At 40.0% G+C, this 26,325-nt stretch overlaps 1 protein-coding gene across 1 annotated transcript in view; it reads left to right on the top strand.

The window, feature by feature from the left end:
* Positions 1 to 26,325, top strand: part of KLHL14 (kelch like family member 14) — a 100,115-nt gene that overhangs the window by 3,403 nt on the left and 70,387 nt on the right. Inside the window, exon 2 of the mRNA XM_046024022.1 lies at positions 25,469 to 25,590. Coding sequence (XP_045879978.1) covers positions 25,469 to 25,590 — 122 coding nt within the window. The remainder of the gene's footprint in view (positions 1 to 25,468; positions 25,591 to 26,325) is intronic.

Raw genomic sequence — 26,325 nt, 5'->3', positions numbered from 1 at the left:
AGTTTAACAGAAGGATTAATGTGCTAAACAAATGCTTATGCAAATTCATCACTTTTACTGAAGACAACTGAATGGAGAGTCATTATATATATTACTTTTTATCCACCTATAGTGTTAAAGTCTAAACATGAAAGGATTCCTCAAATTTAGGCAAGGAGTTGAAAAATTAAAATTGATTAACCTGTTGGGAAAAGTACAAAATAAAAGGAAATAGATTCACTTCAATAAGAATTTATTTGTTTAAGAATATATGGTCATCTATAGAAAGTAGGGCTTTAATATAATAACAATATTTTAAATATGTTTGAAGATTATTAAGTAATTTTGAATTTTTATTACATCTAGAAAAATAAAGCAACCCAAGCCTGAAGACTTTATAAATACCCAAATTAATATTTAATTTTTGTTCTAGTTGCTTTAGTCTTTCTGAGTATGCCATTTATGCTTAGATTCATGTTTTATTTTAGCAAATTAAGCATAAGAATAATAAATTAAAAATAAAAGTTGTACTATCTTATATTCAAATATATGCATAACTAATTTAAGAGAAAAGGACTTAAGGAGACAAAAATTAAGACATCTGACTTCTTATTTCTTATTTTCTTTTTGTTTTATTGCAAGAAATATAAAACTTAAGAAGTAAGTTCTTGAAAAAGTTTCTGGAAAAGTCATTTTTAAAGGCTTCTAAAGCATGAAAATTTGATTTAGTAAGTGACCTCACATGCAATGTTTAGTACATTAATAAGTAAACATCAGAAGAGACATACAGTCTAAGTTTAGCCTAAACAATCCCCCAAAGTTTCTTTTTTATTTGTATTTTTAAAACTTTAGTACATAATTTAGTAGATGTTCAAGTAAGTCAATTTGGCCTGGATTCATTAACTTCTTTTTTATGTTTTCATCGCATCTCATATAACATAGCAGTTAAATAAATGCTTATTGAAAGTTGAAAGCATTGAGATTATAAAATAAGAAAGCTTCAGTGTTGTACTTCACCAGTATGCTCCTCAATCGCACATAACAAAAATCTACGGAAGCTTCTATAGGAGCACACCTGTAATAGAAAAGCAATGGTGAAAATAATCATATTTTTTAAAACATTTAACCACCAGCTATTACAGTCCCATGTACAGTCCTATACTGAAGTGTAGTTTTCCAGAGATTATATTTTACAAAAGAAAGCAGGCTACCTTATAAAGATTTCACTCTCTAAAAAAGTCTATTTAAAGATTTCATATAGATTAATTTAAAAATCTACTTAAACATTAGGAGCGCAATTATCTATTGGCTAAAATGACTTGTAATGATTAAAAAGCCATTAAATTTCCTAATACACAGTTTTGATTCCTGTCTTTGGTGCTTAGAAAGCATTTCTTTAAATGTAGGACTGTATTTTCTATCGGTTCTCTTCCTAAGGCCTGAATAACAACCTTAGCAAAGCAAACTAATCTTGTATCCATGTATTCTCTAAATTGTTACTTCCCTTTATAGCAATTTGATACCCTCAGATTAGAAGTTGTTAGGTAGTTAGATTTTTGTATCAGAAGTTACCCAACCATTCAGAATACAATTTGTTTATTATGTGAAACAGGACCATTGATTACAAAATTATATCACAGGTATGGGAGCCAAATAGTTATATCCTACAATCAAAAGGCAATTAGAGTGATATTAATGTTTTGTATTGGCTTAGAGGATTTACTGACAAAAGTAGACATGTTCAAATTTTAATTCATATCTTGTATTTTTTCCGTATTTATGAACATATTGAGGTTCACTCATTACCTTAGCCAATTTCCAAGTATCTCTATTTTCTTAACTTAAAAATGCAGTAAAAAATACATCACTTGATTTACAACAGCTACTTTATACCAGAGGATCTTCTAAGCATTTTACAAACATTAACTTATTTAATGGTCAAAACAGCCCTAACGGATGAGTGCCAGGATTAGCCTCATTCTATAGATGGAAAAATTGGTACACAGAGAAGTTAAACATGTTGCCCATGGTTGCACAGCTGCTTAGGGTTAGAACCAAAGGCTGAGCCTGGGCATTGTGGCTCTGGAGTCTGTGTTCTCATCCAAGTTTTCCGCTTCTTGCTATGAGCCTCTCTGTGCTAGGATATGATCTAGTGATCATCCTTAGTGTTGTATATAGACTTAAGGCTTTCCTTTTGGAAAGAAACTCGAGAGGGTTAAATATTAATGTGTCTGACTTTAAAAGAAGTCAAGGAAGGGTATTTGTTCTAGGCCTGGAGTCAGAATTTTCTTTCCTGTAAAATACCAAATAGTAATTCTTTTTGGCTTTAGGAATCACACAATCTTTGTTAAAACTACTCCAGTCTTTCCTTGTGGCACAGAAACAGGACAATACGTAAATGAATGGGATGGCTGTGTTATAACAGGACATCACTCATGGGCACTGAAATTTTGTATAATTTTCACATGTCTTCTCCTTTTGATTTTTTCCCCCACCATTTGAAAACGTAAAAACCATTCAGGGAGGAGGGCATATACAAAAACAGGAGGCATCCCAGGTTTGTTCTGTGAGTCCTAGTTTGCCATCCTTTGTCCTAGGCACTTGGGATATATCAATGAGCAAAATGGACAAAAAATTTTGTCCTTATTCTAGTGGGAAGAACCCCATTGATCTTCCTGCCTATGCTTGGAAAGAATGCAAGTCTCAATAATTCTACCAACTCCAAATTAGAATCTCAACTTTACATTATAAGGCTTAAGAATTTAAATAGCTATCTCAGGAAAGTAAAGAGTAATTAATTTAAAAAGTGAACGAGCTGCTCATTTTTTTCAAGTGTACAATAAAAGGAACCAACTAACACAGATTGGTCATTATTCAGAAGAGGTTTAAATATCATTTGTATGACATTTTAATGATTTCTAGTAGGAAATTAGGTATATTTAACACATTGCTAAGATTGACAGACACATGTCCAGCAGACTAATCAAAACACATAAATGAACACACAAACAATTATTTTTCTAAAGGCCATCCTGTATCTCCAGCTGCTTTGATCCAAGGATACATGTTGTCAGGACTCCTGACTTCAAGTGAGTTAGCTGGACTGAGTACATCTGAAGTACCTCCCTGTCTTCTCCAAAATGAGTAACCTCTAGAGGAACACTCCTGCTGTTGTCGGTTTGGTTTAGGTGTCTGTCTCCCTCAGTAGATCAAGTGCCTGACCTTGATCTAGAAATACGAGTTCAATTTGAATTAATATTGGTCTTAAGTATAACTGAGATAGACACTTAGGATTTGGTCAGTTAAGTGTGAATTGACAAAGCCAATGTTGAAATAAAAATGGAGGTTATTTTAAAGATGATCGACACACATACAGTGTTGTTTACCAACCACAATAGTAACTGCCACTGTTGAGTACCTTCTATGAGCTTGACATATTACTTACTTACATATTCTAGTCCTTGTAACATTTTTCTCTTCTTTTTAAATATTAGAAAATTGAGGCTCAGGGAAGATAAATAATTTGTCTAATTATATGGATGGGATTGAGTTGGGAGTCTGTTGTCATCATCTGAAGAATATTCCCTGGTTTTGAGTGTATTTAATAGATACAGCTTATGCAGAAAGCATACTCGAATCTACAATTTCCGTATCTTTGTTTTACCACATCACAGAAGAGATTAAAAGTTACAACTTTCTAATGCTTCTTCAAACCCACATGAACAAAAGGAGTGAGAGTAATATTTTGGAAAGCCAAAATTCTTTACCATTGGTCTACCATACTTAATTATTAGTTCTGAGATTAAGAAGCTGTATAAGGGGGTTGCTGAGATTTTTTCCACTACAAAATTAACTTACTAAAAATATGTTGAGCCAATATATTTTAAATAAATCAATAAAAATAAGAACTCTCAATTTAACTATGGAAAATAATTGTGAAAATAAAACAAAACAAAGCCTAGAAGCTTGAATTTATTTTTTTTAATTATTTATTTATTTGACAGAGAGATCACAAGTAGGCAGAGAGGAAGGCAGAGAGAGAGGAGGAAGCAGGCTCCCTGCTGAGCAGAAAGCCGGATGCGGGGCTCGATCCCAGGACCCTGAGATCACGACCTGAGCCAAAGGCAGAGGCCTAACCCACTGAGCCACCCAGGTGCCCCTAGAAGCTTGAATTTAAACCAAGAGATTTTTTTCCCCTAGATTTCTCTGCACTGGTGGAATACTAGAGTGGTATCAGCTTTGTTTCTGGGAGGACAATAGAAAGCTCTTCCTGTTGGTGAAACTTACAGGTGATAAATACAACAAGTAGAAGCCAGAATTATAAAAATACCTGTTTACTCTCATAACTAAAATAAGGTTACTCTAATTGGAAATTTATTGTTTATATTTTGTTTCAAGAAAATCATTTTAACAATTGTTATGCCATAAATGTTTATACCTTCTGTCATTCACTGAGAATTTCAGAAAATATATTCACTGTTATGTCCTTTCCATTAACTTCCAAGATAATTCATGATGCACAAATTACTAATGATGATTTCTTTAAAAAAAAAAAATACCCCACACACAACACTGTTATGATATGGGCAGGAGAACGAGTTAACCAGAGGAAGAACTCTCAATTGTAGCATAGAAGAAACAGTGAATATATCTATTTCACTGTGAATATTAAAACGGCCTACCTAGCCACAAATAATATTAATGAAAATACGGTTAGAACTGTTAGCAACATTAGAATTAAAGCAGAAAGGTACTAGAAAAGCCTACAATCGTGAGGAAATAAAAATAGTGAATGTTTATGATGCAAAGAGAGAAAATAAATCATAGGGAATTGAAAAAAGAAGAAAAAGCAGCAGTAAGGGAAATACAAGGAAATATGGGAACTCAAAGAAATTATTAAAAATAAAACCATCTGAAAAAGAAAGAAAAAGAGGACTAGCAGTACAGAAGATGGGCAAGAAAATTTTAGAGCCTGGAGAGTAGGTGTTCAATTATTTGTTGTACAAAAAGTACAAATTTAGAAGCATTTAAGTCACTACATACCCAAATAATATAGTTTACAAGGTTATCGATAGTGTTCCATTGAAAAGAGAAAAGCCAGTCCTTAAAAGAAACAAAAAAGACTGTTTCCCCAAGGAAAAGAAAAAGGCCAATCATGGTATCTTCGTTCCTCTAATTCAGTTCAGTTCAGCGATTACATATTTGTAATCTGAGCTAAGATGTTTCATTAAAAACTCTGTCCTTAAGCTAGATAATGCAGGAGTTTCAGAAGTGTCAGAGTTCAAAGGGGACAGTCTGCTGTTCCAATAGTAGGAGATGAAAATATAGCAATATATATTGAATGCAAATATAGCAATATGATGTAAAATCATCTTAATTTTCAATATAATTGGAACTGGCAGTGAACCTGAGAAGCAAGGCGGGCTCTTCTGAATCCATGCCTAAGACCACACCCTCCCCCCCTGCAGTGGGCACTCTGGACAATGCATTGCAGTATACAGCCACAAGAAGTCCTGCTGTGAGCTATCCCCCAACGTTTGTACTGAACATAAACCTATCATCCACCAAGCCCTGAGCTAGGTTCTGAGACACAGAATTAAACAGGACAGAACGCATTGCTGACTTTGTGCAGTTTACAGTGTGAGGAAAAGGAATAAAGAATTGCACAAATCAATCAGACTGGTAATACATGCTGCGGATTAGCAAACTTCTGCGGGATAACGTGTCCCAGAGTCCTGCAACCTCCCTGGGGAGACCAAAGAAGAGTTTCTCTACAAAGCAGCCTTGAAAGATGAGCTATCCAGCGTGATGGGTCTGCAGGAAGGCCAGGCGGACGCCCAGGGAAAGCACGAGCTGCGGTAGAGCGTGCCCATGAGCACCAGGCGGAGAAGAGTTTGGTACCTTCCGGAAACTGAAAGAAAGTGTGTGTGGCCAGGGGTTGGGTGGGAAGGGTTGGTGAAATCAGGAAGTTGTAGGCCCTGCTAAGGATTATCCACTACATGGCTGAATTCCACAGTGGGAAAAATTACCTTTTTTTTTTTTTTAATTTAAACTGAGAAAATAAGCAATAGTATAGTAGAAACGCTGCCTTTGAAATCATAAACCTAACTAGGTGTCCCAAATTCACTTTAGCTGAGCCCCACATCAGTAAAATGGGTTAATAATTAGAGTTCTACTTGCAGGGATTTTGGTGAGGACAGGCTGAGATAGTGAAAAAACCATATACACAGAAAAAGGCTATTTAGAACTGACTTATTAATTTTCAAGGATACATTAAGTCAAGTTTACCTGAATACATTTTTGTCTATCAAGAAAACTCGAGTACGTATGCGATTTCACTGGAGCACAGAATTAGAGAGTTTTCAGACCAGATGAACCAAGTTGAAGGAACCCGAAGGTGAACACAAGGGCATTAGAAGAAAGTGGGATAATAAGACTTTCTGACTGCTCTCAGTAATTTATATATAATTCTTCAAAGGGAAGATGATGGCCTTTTTAGATGTAAAAGCCTTCTGTTTCTTCCATTCATAGAGGAGACCCCCTCTTCTTCTTCTTTTTTTTTTTTTTTAAGATTTTATTTATTTATCTGACAAACAGAGATCACAAGCAGGCAGAGAGAGAGGAGGAAGCAGGTTCCCCGCAGAGCAGAGAGCCCGATGCAGGGCTCCATCCCAGGACCCTGGTATCATGACCTGAGCTGAAGGCAGAGGCTTTAATCCACTGAGCCACTCAGGCGCCCCGACCCCCTCTTCTTTTTAATCTCACGAACTCTGGCTTTGAGGCTTCCTTTTTCTGCTGTGCCCCCAAGCCCCTCGCATACATACGTCAGGTCCTGGGGCTCCCAGTGCTCCTGTGAGCGGGGTGGTAAACGACACCTGCGCGGGGACTCTCTGAGCTTCCCCACAGCTCAGCTGGGCTACCGTATGGAGACTGGCTCACCGGAGGCTGCAGAGAAGTGAACTGAAGAATTACAGTCGGTTTCACTTCCCTGCCTTATGTGCCTTCAGGTGCCTCTGAAGACAGGCGAGGCCCGTGAAATGGAGAGGAGGAGGAAGAGAGACAGCACCAATATTAGAGAAGAAAGAGTCCTTGCAAATATAGGTAGGGGCACCGTAGAGACACGTGGCTGGGTGGATGTGTGTACATGTCTGCATGTGTATATCCACAGACACGGTGCGTGGTGCTCGGTGCCCACTTTAAGTTTTCTGTATGGTGATTTCTGAGATGTGTTTTTAGCAGCCAAAGCTCTGTTTTGTATGTGGGAATGGGGGCAGGACAGTCAACAGTTCCCAGTCTGACACTGAGTAAGGAATACCGCAATGGGAGGGTCAGTTTTTCCGCCAGGAAGAAAATAATCGCATTTGGAAATCCCGCTTAGAACAAAGCAGCAGACCACTGTCTGGCCCGGATTTTTAGCCCCCCTCGAAACCAACCATACCAGAACATCCCGGGCAAATGGGAAGGATGAGAAGCGAGAATGTAAAATCTGTGCGTCTGAGACAGAAGCTTTGAAGGAAAAACTTTAACGCTTTAATACGCACATGAGGACTTTCTCATATGTGTCAACAGGGGTTCATAGATACTGTGAAGGATCCCAAACAATATTGGTGTATTACATGAAGGCAGAAATGTGTGCCTTGTAGCAGAGACCAATTGGGTGGATTGGTTACTATGACAACTGTACCACTATGGTCAGTGGCAATCCCTGTAATCTCCCTGTTTCAAGGTTTTCACAAGCGTTCCCTCCAAGATGACAATTGTAGGTAGGGACTACAGAGTAAAGCTAGGAAATATACACAAATGAATAAGAGAGAGGAAATGGCATAAGGGGAGGTACCATCAAAGCAGTTATGTTATACTGCAAATGTCTTAAACAGTTCTATAGCAGAGTAATTAAGACTTAAAAGTCACCCAGATTTGGGTCAGATCCCACCCTGACCATTTACAAGCTGGCTTTCTTTGGGTGATTTACTTAACTTCATTTTCAGATTGCTTATCTACAAACTGTACCTAATAATATCCACTTCTTTTGGGCCGTTGTGAATGTTGGAAGGATGTTTGTACAACACTTCACATAGTTCCTGGCTGTGAATACTATATAGTCGGTAGCATTTATTTTTACAGGAATAGTTGTATTTATATCTAATTGGCTTTTCTGTTCCCTTATTAGGACTCCTAATTCCATACAATACGTCCTTTCTAGAGCTGGATTATCATAGCATGAATCCCTAGTGCTGCTCCGATAGTGGTAACATCTCTGCTGAAAGTTTCCATTTTCTACACTTTTGAGTGGACGACATTGCTTAGGCAATGTCCCTTCCATCCTCTTGGTCTAGCCATGTCAGCAGTTGGAAAAGTGAGAAAAATCATGGTGGATTCACGTTGAATGGCTTTATTGAGATGTAATTTATGTAATATACAATTCCTTTTACTGTGTAAAATCCAGTCATTTTAGTATATTCAGAGCTGTACAGCCATCAGCACAACTAAATTTAAAACATTTTTATCACTCCCTTCCCAAAACACACCGTATCTGTTAGCAATTAGACCCCATCTCCCTCCTGCCTTAGTCCATCCCCCCAGCCCTAGGCAACCCCTCATCCACTTCCTGTCTGCAGAGACCTATAGTATTGTTTGTTCTGGGCATTTCAGATGAATCGAGTCCTGCAATATGTGGTCTTTTTTCTGACTTCTTTCATATAGCACCAGGCTTTCAAAGTTCATCCATGTTGAAGGAATGAAGTAATAGTACTTCATTCCTTCTATGGCTAAATAGTTTTCCATTGTATGGATAGGCCACATTTTATTTATGCATGAATTGATGGACATTTAGGTTGTTTCCACTTTTTGCTATTATGAATAATGCTGTTATAAGCAATTTCTCCTCAAGTTTGGGTATGGACTTACGCTTCTGTTTCTTTCCGGGGATACACCTGCGAGTGGAAGTGCCGGGTCATAGGGTAACCAGTGGACAATGAACAAATGTTTCACCTTTTGAGGAACTGTCAGATTGTTTTCCAAAGCAGCTGCACCGCTTTGCATTCTCACCAGCAGTGTATAAAGGTTCCACTTTCTCCACTTCCCCGCCAACGCCTGTGGTCTGTTTTTTGACCACATCAGGGCCATGATGTGCTAGCTCACTGTGGTTTGCATTTCCCTAATGGCTAAGGAGGTCTTTTCATGTGCTTATTGGCTACTTGTTTCCTTTGTTGGTTTTGTTTTGAAAAATACCTAGTCAAATCCTTTGGCCATCTCTGAGGTGGGTTATTTGTCTTTTTCTTATTGAATTATGAGTCTTTGAAGGATTTTTAGTAGTGTTTCCTATGGCTCCTAGATCACAGCCAAGGTCCATCTTCTGCAGAAATTGGCTGTTGTAGCTGATAAAAATGAAAAGAAAATGCATGCCGATTGTACAGGGGAAAACTCTCAAGATACTTTTGAATGACATCTATGTCTATTACTAGAACTCTTCAGTGTTGGGTGTGACAGAGCCAATATCTGTGGTCAATGTTGTTGTTGTTTTCTTCTCCATGTGATTATTCTGGCTCTATGTTGACTTAGGCATTATATTTCTCAACTGATAGTTGAGACTCAGTTTAGCAAAACTTTTATTAAAAAAAATCAATGACTTGGGGCGCCTGGGTGGCTCAGTGGGTTAAAGCCTCTGCCTTCAGCTCAGGTCATGATTCCAGGGTCCTGGGATCAAGCCCCCATCAGGCTCTCTGCTTAGTAGGGAGCTGCTTCCTCCTCTCTCTCTGCCTGCCTCTCTGCCTACTTATGATCTCTGTCTGTCAAATAAAATCTAAAAAAACAAAAACAAAAAAAAAACTTTAAAAAATCAATGACTTAAATAATGTATCTAAATTTTCTTAGAGGTACATAAGACATTTCTATTCAAATTGTGTTTATGCAATATTTATTTTAGGGAAAGGATATAATATTCTTTGGTTGCCAAGAGTATGGAATGAGGTGAAATTTTTTGGTTGTCAAGACAATGATAACTCATTATAGCCACTGCAGCAGAAGAAATATGTAAAAAGAAAACAAGACAGCAAAACAGTTGCTCTCAATTGGAAGAGGCTGCAAAAGTGTTTCTTATGGGGATCAGCAGGGAACAGTACAGCCCAGGATTTTTGGTCATGGCTGGGTTTCAGCTAAAGGCTTCACGACACATATCACCAAGGCAGTTTCTGCCACGGTAAAGCTAAATTTGGCATGAGAATAACTTGCCCACTTTCATCCTCCTTTGCTACAGTCTCCTGGCATTTTTCCTCAGGGATAAAAAAATACCTGCTACTCTTGACAAGAAATTACCCTTATGACTCATAGTAGGATACATAATATTATTTCACTAACTGCTCTTTTGAGTGTATGGATATGGACGAACATCCAGCAAATCACTTCCTAAACTTGATGTTTATGCTTTTGGATGGACAATTTCTAATCTGATTATGAATCTGTTTGAACAATCAAATGTTTGCTTTCTGTTAAGGTTTATCCCCCTTACATAACAAAGGCAACTCCAGATCTATGACTCCATCATAGATCTGGGGGCAAAGTGTTAAGAATTTTAATGTGGATTTCTTTATCTAGATACAAAGAGTTATCAAAGGTATATGATAATTTTATAGTTTCTAGTATGCACTGCCAACAGATTCCAACACAGCAGGTAACCTCTCTAAATTAGTCATTGGTGTAATGTTTAAAAGGCAGGCATCTTCTTCCCTCTGTGGAAGTCGTACTCACATAGAGAAGGTACTAATTCTAGACAGTCACTTCAGTATTTCTGGAAGCTAACAAATTTCCACTGTCCCTCAGACATTCTTATATTCAAAACTTGGAAAGAGAGAAAGCAGACAAAGCACAACTGAAATACGTAAACATCACTCTAATGCACTCAAAAAATTCAAGGTTTGTGATTTCTCCAGATGTAGAAATCAGCAAACTAAACCGGCACAAAGTAGTCTAAGTAAAACTCTATTCCTTGGAAGGGGCACCCCCTGTCCAGAGAGGAACCCCTCAAGCCTTCCATCAGCTAGTCAAACTGAGAGCCCAAGTTCCAGAAAACGATAGTCTTTTTGACCTAGAAAGAATAATTCTCGGGCGCCTGGGTGGCTCAGTGGGTTAAGCCGCTGCCTTCGGCTCGGGGCATGATCTCGGGGTCCTGGGATCGAGTCCCGCATCGGGCTCTCTGCTCGGCGGAGAGTCTGCTTCCCTCTCTTTCTCTCTGCCTGCCTCTCTGTCTACTTGTGATCTCTCTCTGTCAAATAAATAAATAAAATCTTTTAAAAAAAAAAAGAATAATTCTCAACTCAGAAAGATGTGTCTGGAAAATGCTTCACATTTTTTTAATGGAAGGAGACTGTAAAGTCTCAGAGCAGAAGAAACATTGAAAATTTGTGAAAGCACAAAGAAATTCATGTCTACGGCTTTTATAGACACTAATTAGAGTCTGCCACAAAAGCGGATGTGAATCACTTCTCTCAATTAGCTGTGTCTATTATCCCTCCTGGTAGCCCTTCCTCCACTGGAACATCGTTACCCATTACACTTACTACATTCGTACAGGATTCGAACACCAAACAGAGGAGGAAATAAGGAGCCTCCCTCCCCACATTCCAAATTCTCTGTATAGAGTGTCGATGGCAGGCTACTATAAAGAAGAGTTATTCTTTGGTAAAACTAGGAAAACCCTTTCTCAAGGGAGTTACGCATGTTTCACCATAGAGGGCTCCTTCTCAAGTGTCAGTTCTGGAAGGTGAGTGAGGTATTCATCGGTCTCTTTCTGCCCTGCGTTCCTGTTGGCTGGACAGTTGTAAGGAAAGCTGTATTCATCAGCTTGAGCTGCCTTAGTAAAATAACACAGACCGGATGGCTTAAGTGACAGGAATTCGTTTCCTCACAGTTCTGTGAAGCTGGAAGTCCAAGGTCAAGTCGCCAGCAGGGTTGGTTTCTGGTGATGCCTCTCTTCCTGGCTTACAGGCAACAGCCTTCTGTGTCCTCGCATGGCCCCTCCTCTGTATGCAGAGACAGAGATTTCTGGTGTCTCATCCTCTTCTTTTTTTTTTTTTTTTTTTTTTTAATTTGACAGAGAGAGATCGCAAGTAGACAGAGAGGCAGGCAGAGAGAGAGAGGGAAGCAGGCTCGCCGCCGAGCAGAGAGCCTGATGCGGGACTCGATCCCAGGACCCTGAGATCATGACCTGAGCCGAAGGCAGCGGCTTAACCCACTGAGCCACCCAGGCGCCCCTCATCCTCTTCTGATAAGGACCCCAGTCCTATCGATTAGTGCCCCATCCTGATGACCTCATTTAACCTTAATTACCTCCTAAAGATCCAATCTTCAAGTATAGTCACAGCATCGGGTGGGGGGGGTGGGTTTAAGGCTTCAACATATGAATTTGGGGGAACCATGATTCAGTTTATAACAAGAGCTAATAATAGGATCCAGGAAATAGAAAACAGGTTAGGGAAGCTAACTGAATTGTTACTTTTTGACTAGCTCTATAGGGCAAAGTTATATAGGCAGCTGAGCAATGATCCAAGTCGGCAATATATTAATAGCTATTCCGGTCATACAAAGCTCGAAGAGAAAAATGTCCTCTTTCCTCGGCCTCAGAAAGTTGCCTAAATCAGTAGTTCTCTTAAGAATCAACAATAGAGATTTTTAATAAAATGTATCTTCCCTAGCCCTACCTCAGAGATTCTAGATAAATTGATCTGGAATGTGGACCCAAGAACCCGCATATGTAGCCACATCCCAGGTAGTCTTGCTACTACTGGTGGTTTTGGTCCACACTTTGAAAATCACGAGACTAAAACAAAAAATTGCTTCTGCTTTCCAATTTGCTGCATATTGGTAGAAGATGGGAGAACATGCTAACAGTAATTTACAGAAAGGTAAGTTTGAGGGAAACATGTTGCAAAATTAAAAGAAATCTGATAAACTGACACAGGGTTGGGGGGGGATGAGTCACAGGGAAAGTTATTGGAATTACAAAACTCTAAGGGATTTATTTCCTGATTATGGAATTGGGGTACCTACTGCACTAGAGAATTTTCAGAATAATGCAAGCCACGCAGTAGAGTGTCCCCAGTTCAGCCTCGGAGAATGTGGTCAATTTCCCCTGAATAATTTGATCTTGCCTGACAAAGATCTGATGATTGAAACCGATATTGTCATGGATTGGCTGATTGGGAGGGTCTGGGAGGCTTCCACACAGACAGACGCCCTTCCCAGGGAGCCTCTCAGCCTCACAAAGCCCTGGAGTTAGGGTTTACTTAAGTATTAGCCCCTCCAGGGTTGGTGAAGCAGCAAAGAACAGAAAGAAAGGGCTCCCTGCAGGGAGAGAGAGGAAAAGAGGAGGAGAATCAGAGATTCCTGTTGCACCCAGAGCAGCAGGGTGTCCCTAAGCTGGATCCCACAAGCCACACCTCATTGTCTCCACAGCACACACACACACCCCCAGTCTGCCTCAGTCCCTTGCTGCTTATCCTTCCAAAAGTAAGTGTAACCTTTTTCATTTATCTCAACCCCAGGATGATTTCATGGGCTTGTTCTTCCCCTCAAATCCAATTCTGGGCCCTTTCAGAAGGTATCAGCTGAATCACCCTTTGCTTGAATTGAAGATGGACACCAATTTATTGCCATGAATATTCCAAGAGCAGCCTGGAGTGATATATATTTGGTTACTAACTAACTTTTCTCACTGTCTTCCTGCATGGCCACTCCTGCAGTGACTCTCCAACTGGAAACAGCCTGCTTGGCAGGAGGCTGGCTCCAGTTCCTCGGAACGAGCCTTCCAGTTTCCCCACGAGAAATCTCTCCCTGGAGTTCAGAGTAATGGATAAAACCAGGCTCTAGATCAGGAGGTAGGATCTGGCCATGGTCCTCCTCAGCATCATCCAGAATGGCTGGACTTTCTTTGGGATGCTGATTCTGTTAATAGATTGATTTTGACTGTTATGTCCTAGACCCTCAGCGACAAGTCATGGTAGCGGGGTATGTGATATCCTGAACTTGAATTTTCAGTGTTATTCTGTGACCTCGTGTCTTTCTGCACTTTTTCTTGTGCAGCAGGTATCAGTCTCCTCAGGTCAGGAAGTCACTCTATCTTTTCGAAAAGCCGGCCAGATGGGCACCGGCAGAGAGAAAGGGAGAGAGAGAAGTCTCCATAATGAGATTAGTTCTCAGGGGGCAGCACAGTCTAATAATTGAGCATTATTAGGAGTTCAAAGGCAGGCATTACTTATGAGTCCGTCACTAACACGAGCTGCTTTATCTCCTTTTGTCACCAAGCTGCACAGAGCTTCAGTGGCTCCTTTGTGACAAGCTGCGTAGAACCACTTCTGTCTTGAACGAGGAGAAGAGCTTTCTCCTATCGCACAAACGTTGGTTGTCCCTGCCAACCCATTCAGTAGCAAGGATCTGTGCTAGTGAGCGGTGAGATCTCGTGTCCCACTTGCAGGCGTGAGGATTAGTCCAGGAGGTAATACTTGCCACTCAACTTCCTCACAGGGATGCGGGGAGGATTAATGAGATGCTATTTCCGTTGCAATTTATGCTCTTCAGAAGAAAGGCACTAAGTACTAGGTATTAGAATTAAGGATTATATAGGTAATCAAGCAAAGAAGATATTCAACTGCTTCTAGTTACTAAAGGAAGCTTTAATCTGGGCGGTGTGGAAGGAGGGGGGGAAGGCAGTGAGGATAAACTTGGCAGGGAGCCATGGTCCCTCAGGAAACAGAGGACCACGGATGGAGTGTGAAGTGCTCTGTACAGTATAAACATGGCCCTTTTGTGGCCCGGAAGGCTTTTGATCCAAGGGAGAGGTCTATGTTTCTTGGATTCAGATGAAAGCTTTCTTGTCACATCTACCTCTCCCATCATGAGCCAGTCTACCACTTTGGTCCCAGGGGAGAGTGGCAAAAGCAGCAGCAGACTGCCCCATCCACATACAGGAAGACACGGTCACATTTCCTAAGCACCTGGAATACAGGTATACATGCAGGTATACAGGAATACATGCCAGGGAGAAATTGCGGAAGACCCCGGCATGCTACAGGGGCTCAGGCAAGGATGAGGGGACGGGAATATACTTAGAATTGTGATGTGCAAAGCTGTGGTCTAGAATGAGTGGACGTCCTCACGGCTGGACGTAAGCAATGACAGAGGTGGAACGCAAGATGGTTTTCAGAGCTTCAGATCTTCAAGTTGGGCTTCTTCCTCTTGTTCATAGTCTGTCCTCAACTATGTTTGCCTTCCTCGGTTAGGATGGGAGACAATTTCAGATAGCACACAAAAAAACATTTTTAAATGTATTGTAATAATTAGGTTAGGTATTAGATTCAATTTGAGCATGTATTAGAAATAAACAATTAACCTGTGAAGTCCATAAGTCATAAATATGATTGCTTAGAGCAGTAATTCTCAATATTGCCTGCACAGTGGAATCACGCGGAAAGCTCACAAGGAAACAAACAAAAAAGAGCAAAAAGCAGTGCTGGGCCCCACCCTCAGTCATTAAACCAGAGTCTCTGAGAGCTTGTCCCATCCTAGATACTTTGTAAAATCTTTCCCAAGGGATCCCAAAGAGCCTCACAGCACTGGGAACCACTAAGAATGGGATTCATTTTTTTCTAAGTGAGCAGTTTTAAACAAAATATTAAATAATATCATAGTGTGTGGTAAACTTTCTATCTTGGGTAGCTCCCATTCTGTGAGACAATAATAATCTCGAAGAGCAAAGAGAAAAACAGGGATATCCAATAAAAATCATGAATGTGGTGGTATGATGATAGCTAGCCTGGTTATTTGCACCTGCTCAAGGGGGCATAAAAGACAAAAGCATTGGGGCGGGGCAGAATAAAGGTGGCAGGTTAGATCTGGTGTTTGTCAATAAAACTGTTGCCCAAAGTATTACTCTCTGACTCTGCTGCCTTACGGTTCAGAAACTATGGCTTTTCCTCTTCCCAGTTTGCCTTCTGATGTCCTCACCACCACACTCACTGACTGAACCTTAAAACAAATGAGCGAAAACAAACAAAAAGGATGACAAAGAGTCAGTAATGATCTTTTGAAGGCGGGATTACCAGTGATTCTTTTCATCCATTCATTTTTTTATCACTTCCTCATTCATACAAGAAGCATTTATTGACCACCTACTGTATACGAAGTCCCTTCTGCTCTTCAGTCTAGTCAGAATTTTTCTCATTGATCATGAATTGTCTTTACGATATGATCAAGACAAATCATCAAGTTACTTCCATCTTACAAAAATTGAATATGGTGTATGACTGACCATTCTCCGGTCACCACATACCCAGGCTTGTGGTGGTAGGAAGTGGGAAGCTCTAGTGTCAGCAAATTGGAAGCTAAGGCATTTCCAATTATTCCTGACTCAGAATCACAGAAAGGGAGTGTGAGAAAACCCTAGAGACATTTCCTTCATGAGATAGAGGAAATAAAACCCATCCTGAGGCACTGGAAAAGACGCCCGAGCCCTTTTTCCTCTATTCTTTCATCTGTTAAATGGGGATAATGATACTTTGTGTTTACCTACCTCAGAGAGGCATTATCAGGTCTATTTAAAGGCTCTTCCGATGAAGGCTGCTGTGTAATTACCAAGAACAGCTATGATAAAGAAACCTAAATACAACAGCATATCAACTGGAACAAATTCTCGAGGGAGTTTACTTCTCTGGAAAAATTTGAGAAAAGGGTAGCAGCTCTCCTCTGGGGACTTTTGGGTACCATTCTAGGTGGAAGTTTAGGGAAGGCTAGCTGATTTTCAAAGTCTCCTCCTGGTCAACCATTCAGGATCTTATCTCCGCTTACTTTTCCCCATGGTCTAAACAGCTTCCATCTGAAATTCCTCTTTCAAGTTTTTTCAGACCTTAACTCTGAAACTCTTTTATCCCTGAAAAGAAACACAAGCAAGGCATTTACCTGTGAGAGAGAAAGAGCGAGAAAATGGGAGTTACAATGTGGGGAGAATGTGCACCTCATAAATGATAGGTAACAGAGGGAACTCTTTGATAGTTTTTAAAAAGAGGACTGAAGTAGTTGATCAGTAATGTCAGACTTTGCTGAAACTCATTTGACAAATTTATGGAGGGTAGTGTCAGTGAAAGCAGGAGCACAAAAAACAGGGACACCACTCCATCAGCTCAGGAGAGAGCCAACCCGGCTGATTCAGGATATTAACAGTTTGACTGGAATATAGAGATAAGCTAAAGAAACATACGGCTCTAGAATCCTATAGGACTTAGCAAAACATCGAAGATAGCAAGAAAATGGAAGAAGAATCAAGATTATCGTAAAACTTGGTGACTTTGATAAGGTTTGATGACATCCTTAGCAGAGAGAGATTGCAGCCCAGAGAATGAGCAGGTTGAAATTACTAATGAGATCTGAGTCCATACCATCATAAGAAACCCCATGGTTTTATATTTTTGTGGAACTTACTCATGCAGTAAAAATTCTGACTATTTATAAATATAACCTATAGTTTCTGAAAGCCTTCTAAGCAATATCAGAAAAAGCCAAATTCCAATGAATGATTTTCACATGAATGATTGGTAAGGTTAATAATTATGCATAATAATAATAATAATAATAATAGTTACCATTTATTGATTGATTACCGTGGGAACTACATAAATCTTTTTCATATGCAACTCAAGTGTCTGCTGGTGGTCTTCCCAGATCTGGTAAAACTGTTCCAAACCCTACCAATCTCATGGCTTATGGAAATCCAAAACCCATCATCACATCTGCGAATCCCTAGGAGTTTGTGTCTCCCTGGTTTTTCCTGCCTCCCAGACCGGATGTGAAATTGCCCACTCACTCACTGCTTGTGTAAAATGCCAAACCATCATAGGCTTTGTGAAGTCCATTGAAATCGGAAAATGATGGGAGTGAGTCATAACGTCTTCCGATCTTCCCCATCTCTGCACTGGATTATGTCGGAGGTACCCGTTGTTCTCTCCTTTCACTGAGCAGAGGCACTCATCTCCAAGGAGGCAGCAGCAGCACGAAGTACTTTCCATTTGTTAAAGCGACTGGCTCTGGAAGGTGGTTTTATTCACAAGTAGCAACCATTCATTTTTCCATTGCACTTAACCCTCACAACATCCCCACTTTACAGATGAAGCAACTAAGACTTAAAGAGATGGAATATCAGCCCAAGGATATAAACCTATGAAGTGGCAGAAAAAAAATTTAAACCCAGGCCTGGCTGACTCTTATGTTAAAATTAACGTGGTGTTTAGAGGAAGGGAAAATGATTATCTACTCCAGTTTACTTTGCCACTTCAAAATTGTTCAGTTTTTCCATCAAATCTCTATATTAAAAAAAAAAAAAGACAATATATTCTTAAAGACCGTCTATGAGAAGCTCTAGAGTAAGACCCCCAAGGAGTCAGTATTGTTTCAGAGAGAACAAGTTAGGATAATTAAAATATGTAAACAATCGAAATGCAGCACTATTATTTCTAAGTAATAAAACTGAGGTAGGGACATAGGCCTCTAGCTGGTCAAACCTGCAAATTACACAAAGAAATAGCTGATACTGGTAATGGCAAGGAGGAGGAGGATGGTAATGATAGCACTTACCTAGCGATACTATCTATGAATGCTTTGCAGATATTATTTAATTTAATGAAAAAAAAAACAAAAAACCTATGCCTTGACTCCGTCGTTATCCCTACTTTATAAATAAGGTTTAAGAGGGAAAAGAGCCTAGCCCAAGGTCATTCATCTCAAAAGAGCTAAAGCCAGGGGCATCTGGTGTCTCAGTCCTTTGAGTATCTGACTGAGTTTGGGCTCAGGTTGTAACCTCAGGGTTGTGGGGTTGAGTCTCACGTTGGGCTCTGTGCTGAACAGAGAGCCTGCTTGGAATTCCCTCTCCCTCTCCCTCGGGCCCTCTCCCTGCTTGCTTGCTCAGTCTCTTAAAAAAAAAAAAAAAAAAGCTGAAGCCAGGAGTCTTCCCCAAGTTGTTGGAATTACACCCTTAACAACTTAACCCTTAATGACTTAACACCCTTAACAACTTAATTGCTTCAAGAATCATGATGTTTCCAATAGATGTCCCCTTTAGAATGGAAGTAAGTTCCATGAGGAACAAGGAATTTTTTTTTAAAGATTTTATTTATTTGACAGATAGAGATCACAAGTAGGCAGAGAGGCAGGCAGAGAGAGAGAGAGGAGGAAGCAGGCTCCCTGCTGAGCAGAGAGCCCGATGTGGGGCTCAATCCCAGGACCCTGAGATCATGACCTGAACTGAAGGCAGAGGCTTAACCCACTGAGCCACTCAGGCGCCCCAGGAACAAGGAATTTATACCTCTTGTTCCCACCGTTGACTCTAGTGTTTAGAACAGTACCTGGAACGTTGTAGGAACTCAGTTAATAACTGCTAAATTATAAGTGAATGAAACAAAATATCTAAATCAGTAGAGGATAGAAAAACATTTTAAAATGGTCACATGTTGATGTTTAAAATATTTAACCAGAAGAAATGTAGGATAGGAAAAACCTGGCTTGAAAACATTTGTTTCTATTTTTTTTTTTAAATCTGTATTCATAGTCCTCTGGAAGCTGAAGAGGAACCCGACCTGTAACAGCTAAAAGACTACTGTAATTTTAGAAAGCCTTAAAATATAGATTTTATAGATATATATACTTACATATATACACATATACATTGTATCACATATCATATTTGTTATTCTGTGCACAATTCTGATCACGTCTTAAAAAGGGGACGGTGAAAGTCTAGAGATTCTCGAAGGAGGTGAGTATGATGGTAGGGAAAATGGAAACTTTCTCAGAAAGAAATAAGGATTTTCGACAAAGAAGACATAGGGCGACTATCTTGTGATATTTAAAGTGCTGCCGTGACTCAGAGATACGCACTTGCTCTTTTTTTTTTCTAGAAAACTTAGGTAGATTTTTCAGCTCGGAGTAAAGAGAAAAAATACATTTAACATGACTGTCCAACATCTTTCAACCATATTTCAAATGGATTTGAAAAACCAAGGTCCATTTTGTTATAAATTGCCAAAATAATAAGAATAATTACCTGTGGAAAAAACTACTAAAAAGATCTCTACATTACGGAGAGGGACCAAGTCGGTTAACACAAGCCTGGCTATATGCTAATTAGAATCAACTGGAAAACTGTGAAACATTGTTAATTTTTAAGGCATCATACCATCTGAATCATAATCTCTGGGAGCGGGGACCCGAGAATCTGTATCAAAAATCTGAATTGTGTAATCTCCTCAGATGATCTTGGTCACTCGCCAGGCTTGGGGGTCACTGAACTAGATTACTTCAAAGTTCTCTTCTAACTAACTGATTTAATGATTCTTATAAGATCGCAGAATGATTTCCTTAATAAATAAATGAAAAAGATTTGTAATCTGTAAAATGTACATAGGTCGCTCTAAAGTGCCAGCAGACCACCTGATTCCTTCAACAGGTTAAAACTCTCCTTGCAATCTAGTTAGTGAAAACTTTTTCCATGTATCATAGAAAGGTAAATTTTATCTGGCCTGTTTCCCAATTATTAAAGTTCCAAACCACTGAAATATAAATAAATGAGACTTTACCGTACTTAGAACACCAGTATGATGAAAAATTTGTTTACACCAGGAGGTTTTAGGTCATCCTTCAATCATTCATCCCCGGAACCAAAGTACCTATACACGCGCGAGCACACATGCATACACGCACGTACGCACGCACACGTGCATGTGAGCTCACGCACACACACACACACACACGCACAAATGTGACACATGGTAAATGTTGGGCAATTACTGAGATGGAACAAAGGAGACCTTCAAATTCCATTGCCTTTTTAACCTTATATTTTTCTAGGCAAGAATCTGGGAAGCCAAATCAAAGGCATCTAAATAACGTTATTAATCATGACATACTAAGGGCTTTGTCTCTAATTCCTTGTCTTTTAAACACATTACTTTGAAAAAAAAATGACTTTGGTCTAGGTGGTGCTAAGTTGGAGAGTAAAAAGGAGTATTTTAAAGTATTAACAAATTTGAAGAGATCATATTCACCTTGGCTAAATCAGTTCCCTATGTAAAGAGCTTCTAAAACGTATACCGGGTAGCCATTTGAAGGAACTCTAATTATTGAAAAAGGACTACACCTGTAGATTTTTTCTAATCTAAAATTAAACCTGTAAGGCTCTGCTGGAATCATTTAGGAAAGAATAATTGAAACCCCCTTCAGCAAGTTAATTCAGAATCTCCTAATTTTACTTTTCTGGTTCACAGGGTATCTTTTTTATCATGGTGTTTTCAAATTGAAGCTCACACACATCAAATAAATAGCATGATAATCAGAGGTTCCAATATCCAATACACATTCATTATTACCTGTCATAATTGTCAGTGTCGCTATTATAATTGCACATGGTAAAAAGAATGGAAGCTTTTCCACAGGAATTATTCACGTGTATTACTTTCTAGGAGTAATTGAATAGTTGACATTGCATTTATATCAAAGTAAAATATGTGATGGTTTTCTCATTTGTTTTATTCTTAAGAAATAAGAAATGTAGAGTAATCTCTATTAGTCCCCTTTATTTGGATCCAGAAAGGTTCAGTTTTATATAACGTCCAAATGTGCATTTTCTTATAATAAGGCTCCAAAGATATCCAATATGATTAAAGTGATAGTTTTCTAAGAACATATAAGATAACAACTGGGTAGCGAGGTCCTCTTAATTAGCTTGTATTTATATACATGAACGCAACAAGAATCTCAGTAGAAAAGATTACTTTTCTTTTTTAACTATTTAATCAGGTTTGGTATGTTGAAATGAAGCCCACATTGTATTGCCAGTATCTACAGATTAATAATAATTTCCCTTAGAGTTTACATAGAATTTTCACTTTATCATTTTATGTAATCCTCATGACAATCCCTTGAAGAGGCAAGTCAGATACTATCAATCTATTTAAAGATGAGAAAACAGAGGCTCCAAAAAGCCAAGTAATTTATACAAAATTACTCTGCTGAATAGAAAGCTAGTCCTAGAGGGGGCTCTCCTGGGTGACTCAGTCAGCTGAACATCTGACTTCAGCTCAGGTCATGATTGTGGGCAGGGGGTGGGGGTGGGGCAATGGTGTAAAGGAGGTGTGTGGGGGCTTGTAGGGGATCAAGCCCCATGGTGGTCTCCATTCAGCGAGGAGTCAGCTTCTTCCTCTCTCTGCCCCTCCTCCTGCTGGTTCTCTCTCTCTCTCTCAAATAAACAAAATCTTAATTAAAAAAAAAAAGGAAAAGAAAATTAACCCTGGAATCCTGGTCATCTGGATCTCCCCCCCCCCCCCGCCCCAATCTAGATCTTAATTAGAAGTTATGGTAAAATAAAAATTAAAAAAAATAAACGTGAATTTTAGAAAGATCATAGGCCTGGTAGCATTAAGAGGCCAGAGTCTGAACACTCTTTATGCCATTTTATTTCACTATGGGAGCCTTCTAATGTCCCTTTAAAATGGAGTTATTTCTGTAGCTTTAAGGCTGTTTTGACAGTCAATGGAGGATGTGGGGAGAAAGACACATGTGTTCTGTGAATCTATGCATTCTTTCTTTCTTCTGTCCTCTACTACTTCTCACATGCTTTATCCTATTTTTGGTTTCTGTGTGATTCACCTTCACAAAGAAGTTTTAAACTTTATTTAGACTTAAATAATGTCGATACTGAGTTAGAAAATTGAGTGACACAAGCTTTAGAAACAAAATAATCTAAGGGAAATGCCGTACTAAGTTGAATGAATGATAATACGAATATAGGAATGCAAGATTTAAAATGTGTTTTCGCTCACTACAAGGCCATACATGATGACCTTAAAACACGGCTCCTTCACAGAAAACACACAACCAATGAGGAAGGGAGGTAGAGTTTCCTTTCCTTCCATGTAATTCTTCATCACATTCCCTGAGGAGGCTGGATGGTTTAGAGATTTATCTTAGTTTATGTGGAGGCTTTCGTGGCTGCTATGCTAGCTAGGCCCCTGAATCCTCTCACTGTTGGCAGGGGTGAAGGTTGTTTCTGTTTGCCAACTGTTTAGTGGCTTAAGTATCGGTAGTCTCCGGCCAGTTCTTAGAGGACAGATGGCAGAGAGTGGCTATTTGGGCAGAGAGAACAAAGACTCTAGATCCTGTCCTCATCTCCAGAGATGGTCCATCTCATTTGCTTTTGAAAATCACCCATGTGGATTTGTCCCAGGAAGCTGCCTTATCAATTAATGAAACAACCCTACCAGCATCATTAAGTCATTCATTCCTCTCTATCTGTCATTCATGAAACACATCTTAAAAGCAGTACCTTTATTTAAATGTCAAAACAGAGATTGAATTAGATTGCTTTGGTCCCACTGTCACTGCCCTGAGTCCTTTCCTCTCCTGTCTAACCATAGGTATTGGCCTGGCCCGTCTGCCGCCACCACAGTCTGGCAGCAGTAGAGGTGTCATGGCAAGACAGCCACACAGTGGCACCTTCTATTAGAAGAGGAGAAGTCTCCACAGGGTACCCAGTAGCAGCGGCCTGAAAAAGAGTACTTGCTCTCATCTTGACTTGTTTTAGACTCACCGAGTGGTTGATTATTTGGACTAAAACGACAACAATAAAATAGTCCTCTATTAGTCCTGTAACCGTGCATTTAGGAAATTACAAAGAACATCAACGACGTATGTTCTCATTTCAAATTAATGGAAAGCTACTTACGACACCGAGTTTCCATCATCCCTCTTAGCAAACCACCCCAATCACCAGAATCCTGAAAGTATGGAGCTCTCTGCCATAGGATTCCAGTTTTGTTTCACAACCACTGATCTGTAAGGCATATGGGTACAGTTGTACCTTAAATTCAAAGAAGCAAGGAGGCTTTTTGTGCATGACAAAATTAATATTGCAAACTGATATTACATTAGGCATCCTTCTGGAAGTCCATCTCCCCCTATCCATGATTCCCTGATAGGAGTTTCTCCAGAAGGCATTTTTTCTACTGAGGCATAGACAATGCATTCACTGGCACCAGAGTTTCATTAAAGGAATTCTGTTCCCTTCCTTCACATGGAAATGTCATTAACTGTATTAAGTTAACTCTCCGAATGTTAGGTTCTTAACCAACAAACAGTGCTTCTCCACAAGGGCATACTTTGCCAAGCGTCCTGGAATCCGAACGACGGGCTGAGTATGTCCTAACAGATTCAGAGCCCCCCACGGTGGGTCGCGATCATATTTAAGAGGGACCTTTTTGTATTTATTGACTTTTTTCCTTCCGTCATGGTCGTTCCCTTTCTTCCACCACCACCTTCAGCCTTTCAGGTAAATGAAAAGTTCAATTATATGTAAAGCGACCGTTAAATCAGCAGGCCCCTCGTGGGGGTCTGGGCCTCCCTTCCCCGCTCCAATCGCGAGTGTGTTCAATCCATTAGCCTTCCCGAGGATCGCACATCCATCAGGTCGAGTGTGCCGGCCAGGGTGCATCTTACAGCTTTTACTGCATATGAGACATTGCAGGCCTGTTCTCAGGAGCTGCCAGGCAGACTGGGAATCACAGTCACGGTTAATAGCAGCGAATTGCCAGCTCTTGATGGGTGGGTAGTCACTCCTTTCAGTGGTTGCCCCCTGGGGGAGAAGGTAGAAAAACAGAGGGAGGGAATTAGAGTGACTTTGCACAGTTGAGCAGGTTCATGCCGCTGGATCAGTGGCAAGCATTGGCAGGGCTCCACGCTGGGGAGGCTCAAAACAACCTCACAGTCTCATTTTTACCAATTGGTGCTGCTGTGTCGCCAGTGGTGCCCAGGGATGGGGTGGCGGGGGTGGGGGTGGGGGTGGCGCTGGGGCAGGAAAGGGAGGGGGCGCTGGGAAGGAGATGAAGGCAGAAGTCTCAGCTAAATTAAACAAACAAAAAGTCTCCCTGATACTGGTTAACCTACCCCAGTTAGCCCTGTGCTAACTAATTGTACCAAACTGGTATTCGAAGTTCCCTGGGTGATTAAAGAGTTGGCTCACAAACTCTCTGCATAACCTTAATTTTTTCAAGGTTCTTTGAGTGGAGAATGGCTTATAATAATGATTTTGACTAATACGATTTTTGACATGCAACTTTAATGCTTAACCTTAGTACAACTCCAGAGCATTTCATGTGTACTCAGCTGTAAAGAGTGATGATTTAAAGGGATAATATAAGAAAAAGGTCGTTCTAGAATGAACCTCTAACAAATTGCATAAAGGGAGCTTATTATTCCATGAGTATGGGGATATGCTGCTCTTCTGATCATTTTTCTGCTTGGTTCAAAAAAATTGTTGAGACATGAATGGGAGAAGAAACAGGAAAAAATGAAATAGAAATCTGCAAGCAAGGAACATTCTTTTGATGGTTATGATTTCGTCGCCACTAAAAAGGCTCTACAATAATGTGGTTATTCATCTCCTCTTTTGTTTTGGGTGAAGAATTCGCTCTAACAAGAAAATGCTGTTACTGGTCGGAGGCCTGCCTCCCGGGCCGGACCGGCTCCCCAGCAACTTGGTTCAGTACTACGATGATGAAAAGAAGACATGGAAAATACTCACAAGTGAGTGGCCTTCTCTCTTTATTTACCTATTTATTTCCGCTTAGAGCTGTCTCAATGAATTTGAAAATACGGCTAATCAAATTAGACATTTTATTGATTTGTTACCCTTTGGAGGTCTGCTGATGGATCACAGGGGATTTGGAGTAAAAGACTAAATTAACATTGCAGAGGTGGCCCATTTGGTAGACGAATGGGCCTAAATGAAACTGGCCTCAAAGCCCTGTGAGAGTTTGTGTCTCTGTGACACAGAGGGGGTGGTCACAGAGATGTTCCGAAAGAAATGCCTCCGTTCTTTTTTTTTTTTTTTTCTTATCGAAAAGTGAAAGGTGGGTTAATAGCCCCAGTAAATTTTCTCACATCGTAAGGGGTATTTCATTCATTGTCTTTGTAACTAACATTCATGTTGCCTTTTAGACATTTTCTGCTCATTTGCCTGTAGTCTGTGAGACTGGGTCTTAGAGAAACCCGGCCCTCGATAGAGCGGTAGCAACAGCCACACAGTGTGGATGGACAGACATCCAGGCCTGTCCCAGCTGCATTCCACTGTGCTTGCGAACTTCCACCCAATGGTCTCTTCCACCCCCTCCTCCCCCGAAAGGGTGATTGTGTTTTACAGCAAACCTCTTGCCTTGGGCGCTGAGATTTGGAACTTATTGTTACATCGGTTATGATTCCCAATCTGACTCAGTCATGGAATCAAAAATCATCATTTCTTGAGTGCAGCAGGCTGTGTGC

This window comes from Meles meles, chromosome 12 (assembly GCF_922984935.1).
Source record: "Meles meles chromosome 12, mMelMel3.1 paternal haplotype, whole genome shotgun sequence".
Classification (NCBI taxonomy): domain Eukaryota; kingdom Metazoa; phylum Chordata; class Mammalia; order Carnivora; family Mustelidae; genus Meles; species Meles meles.
This window is presented reverse-complemented; position numbering and strand designations above follow the sequence as displayed.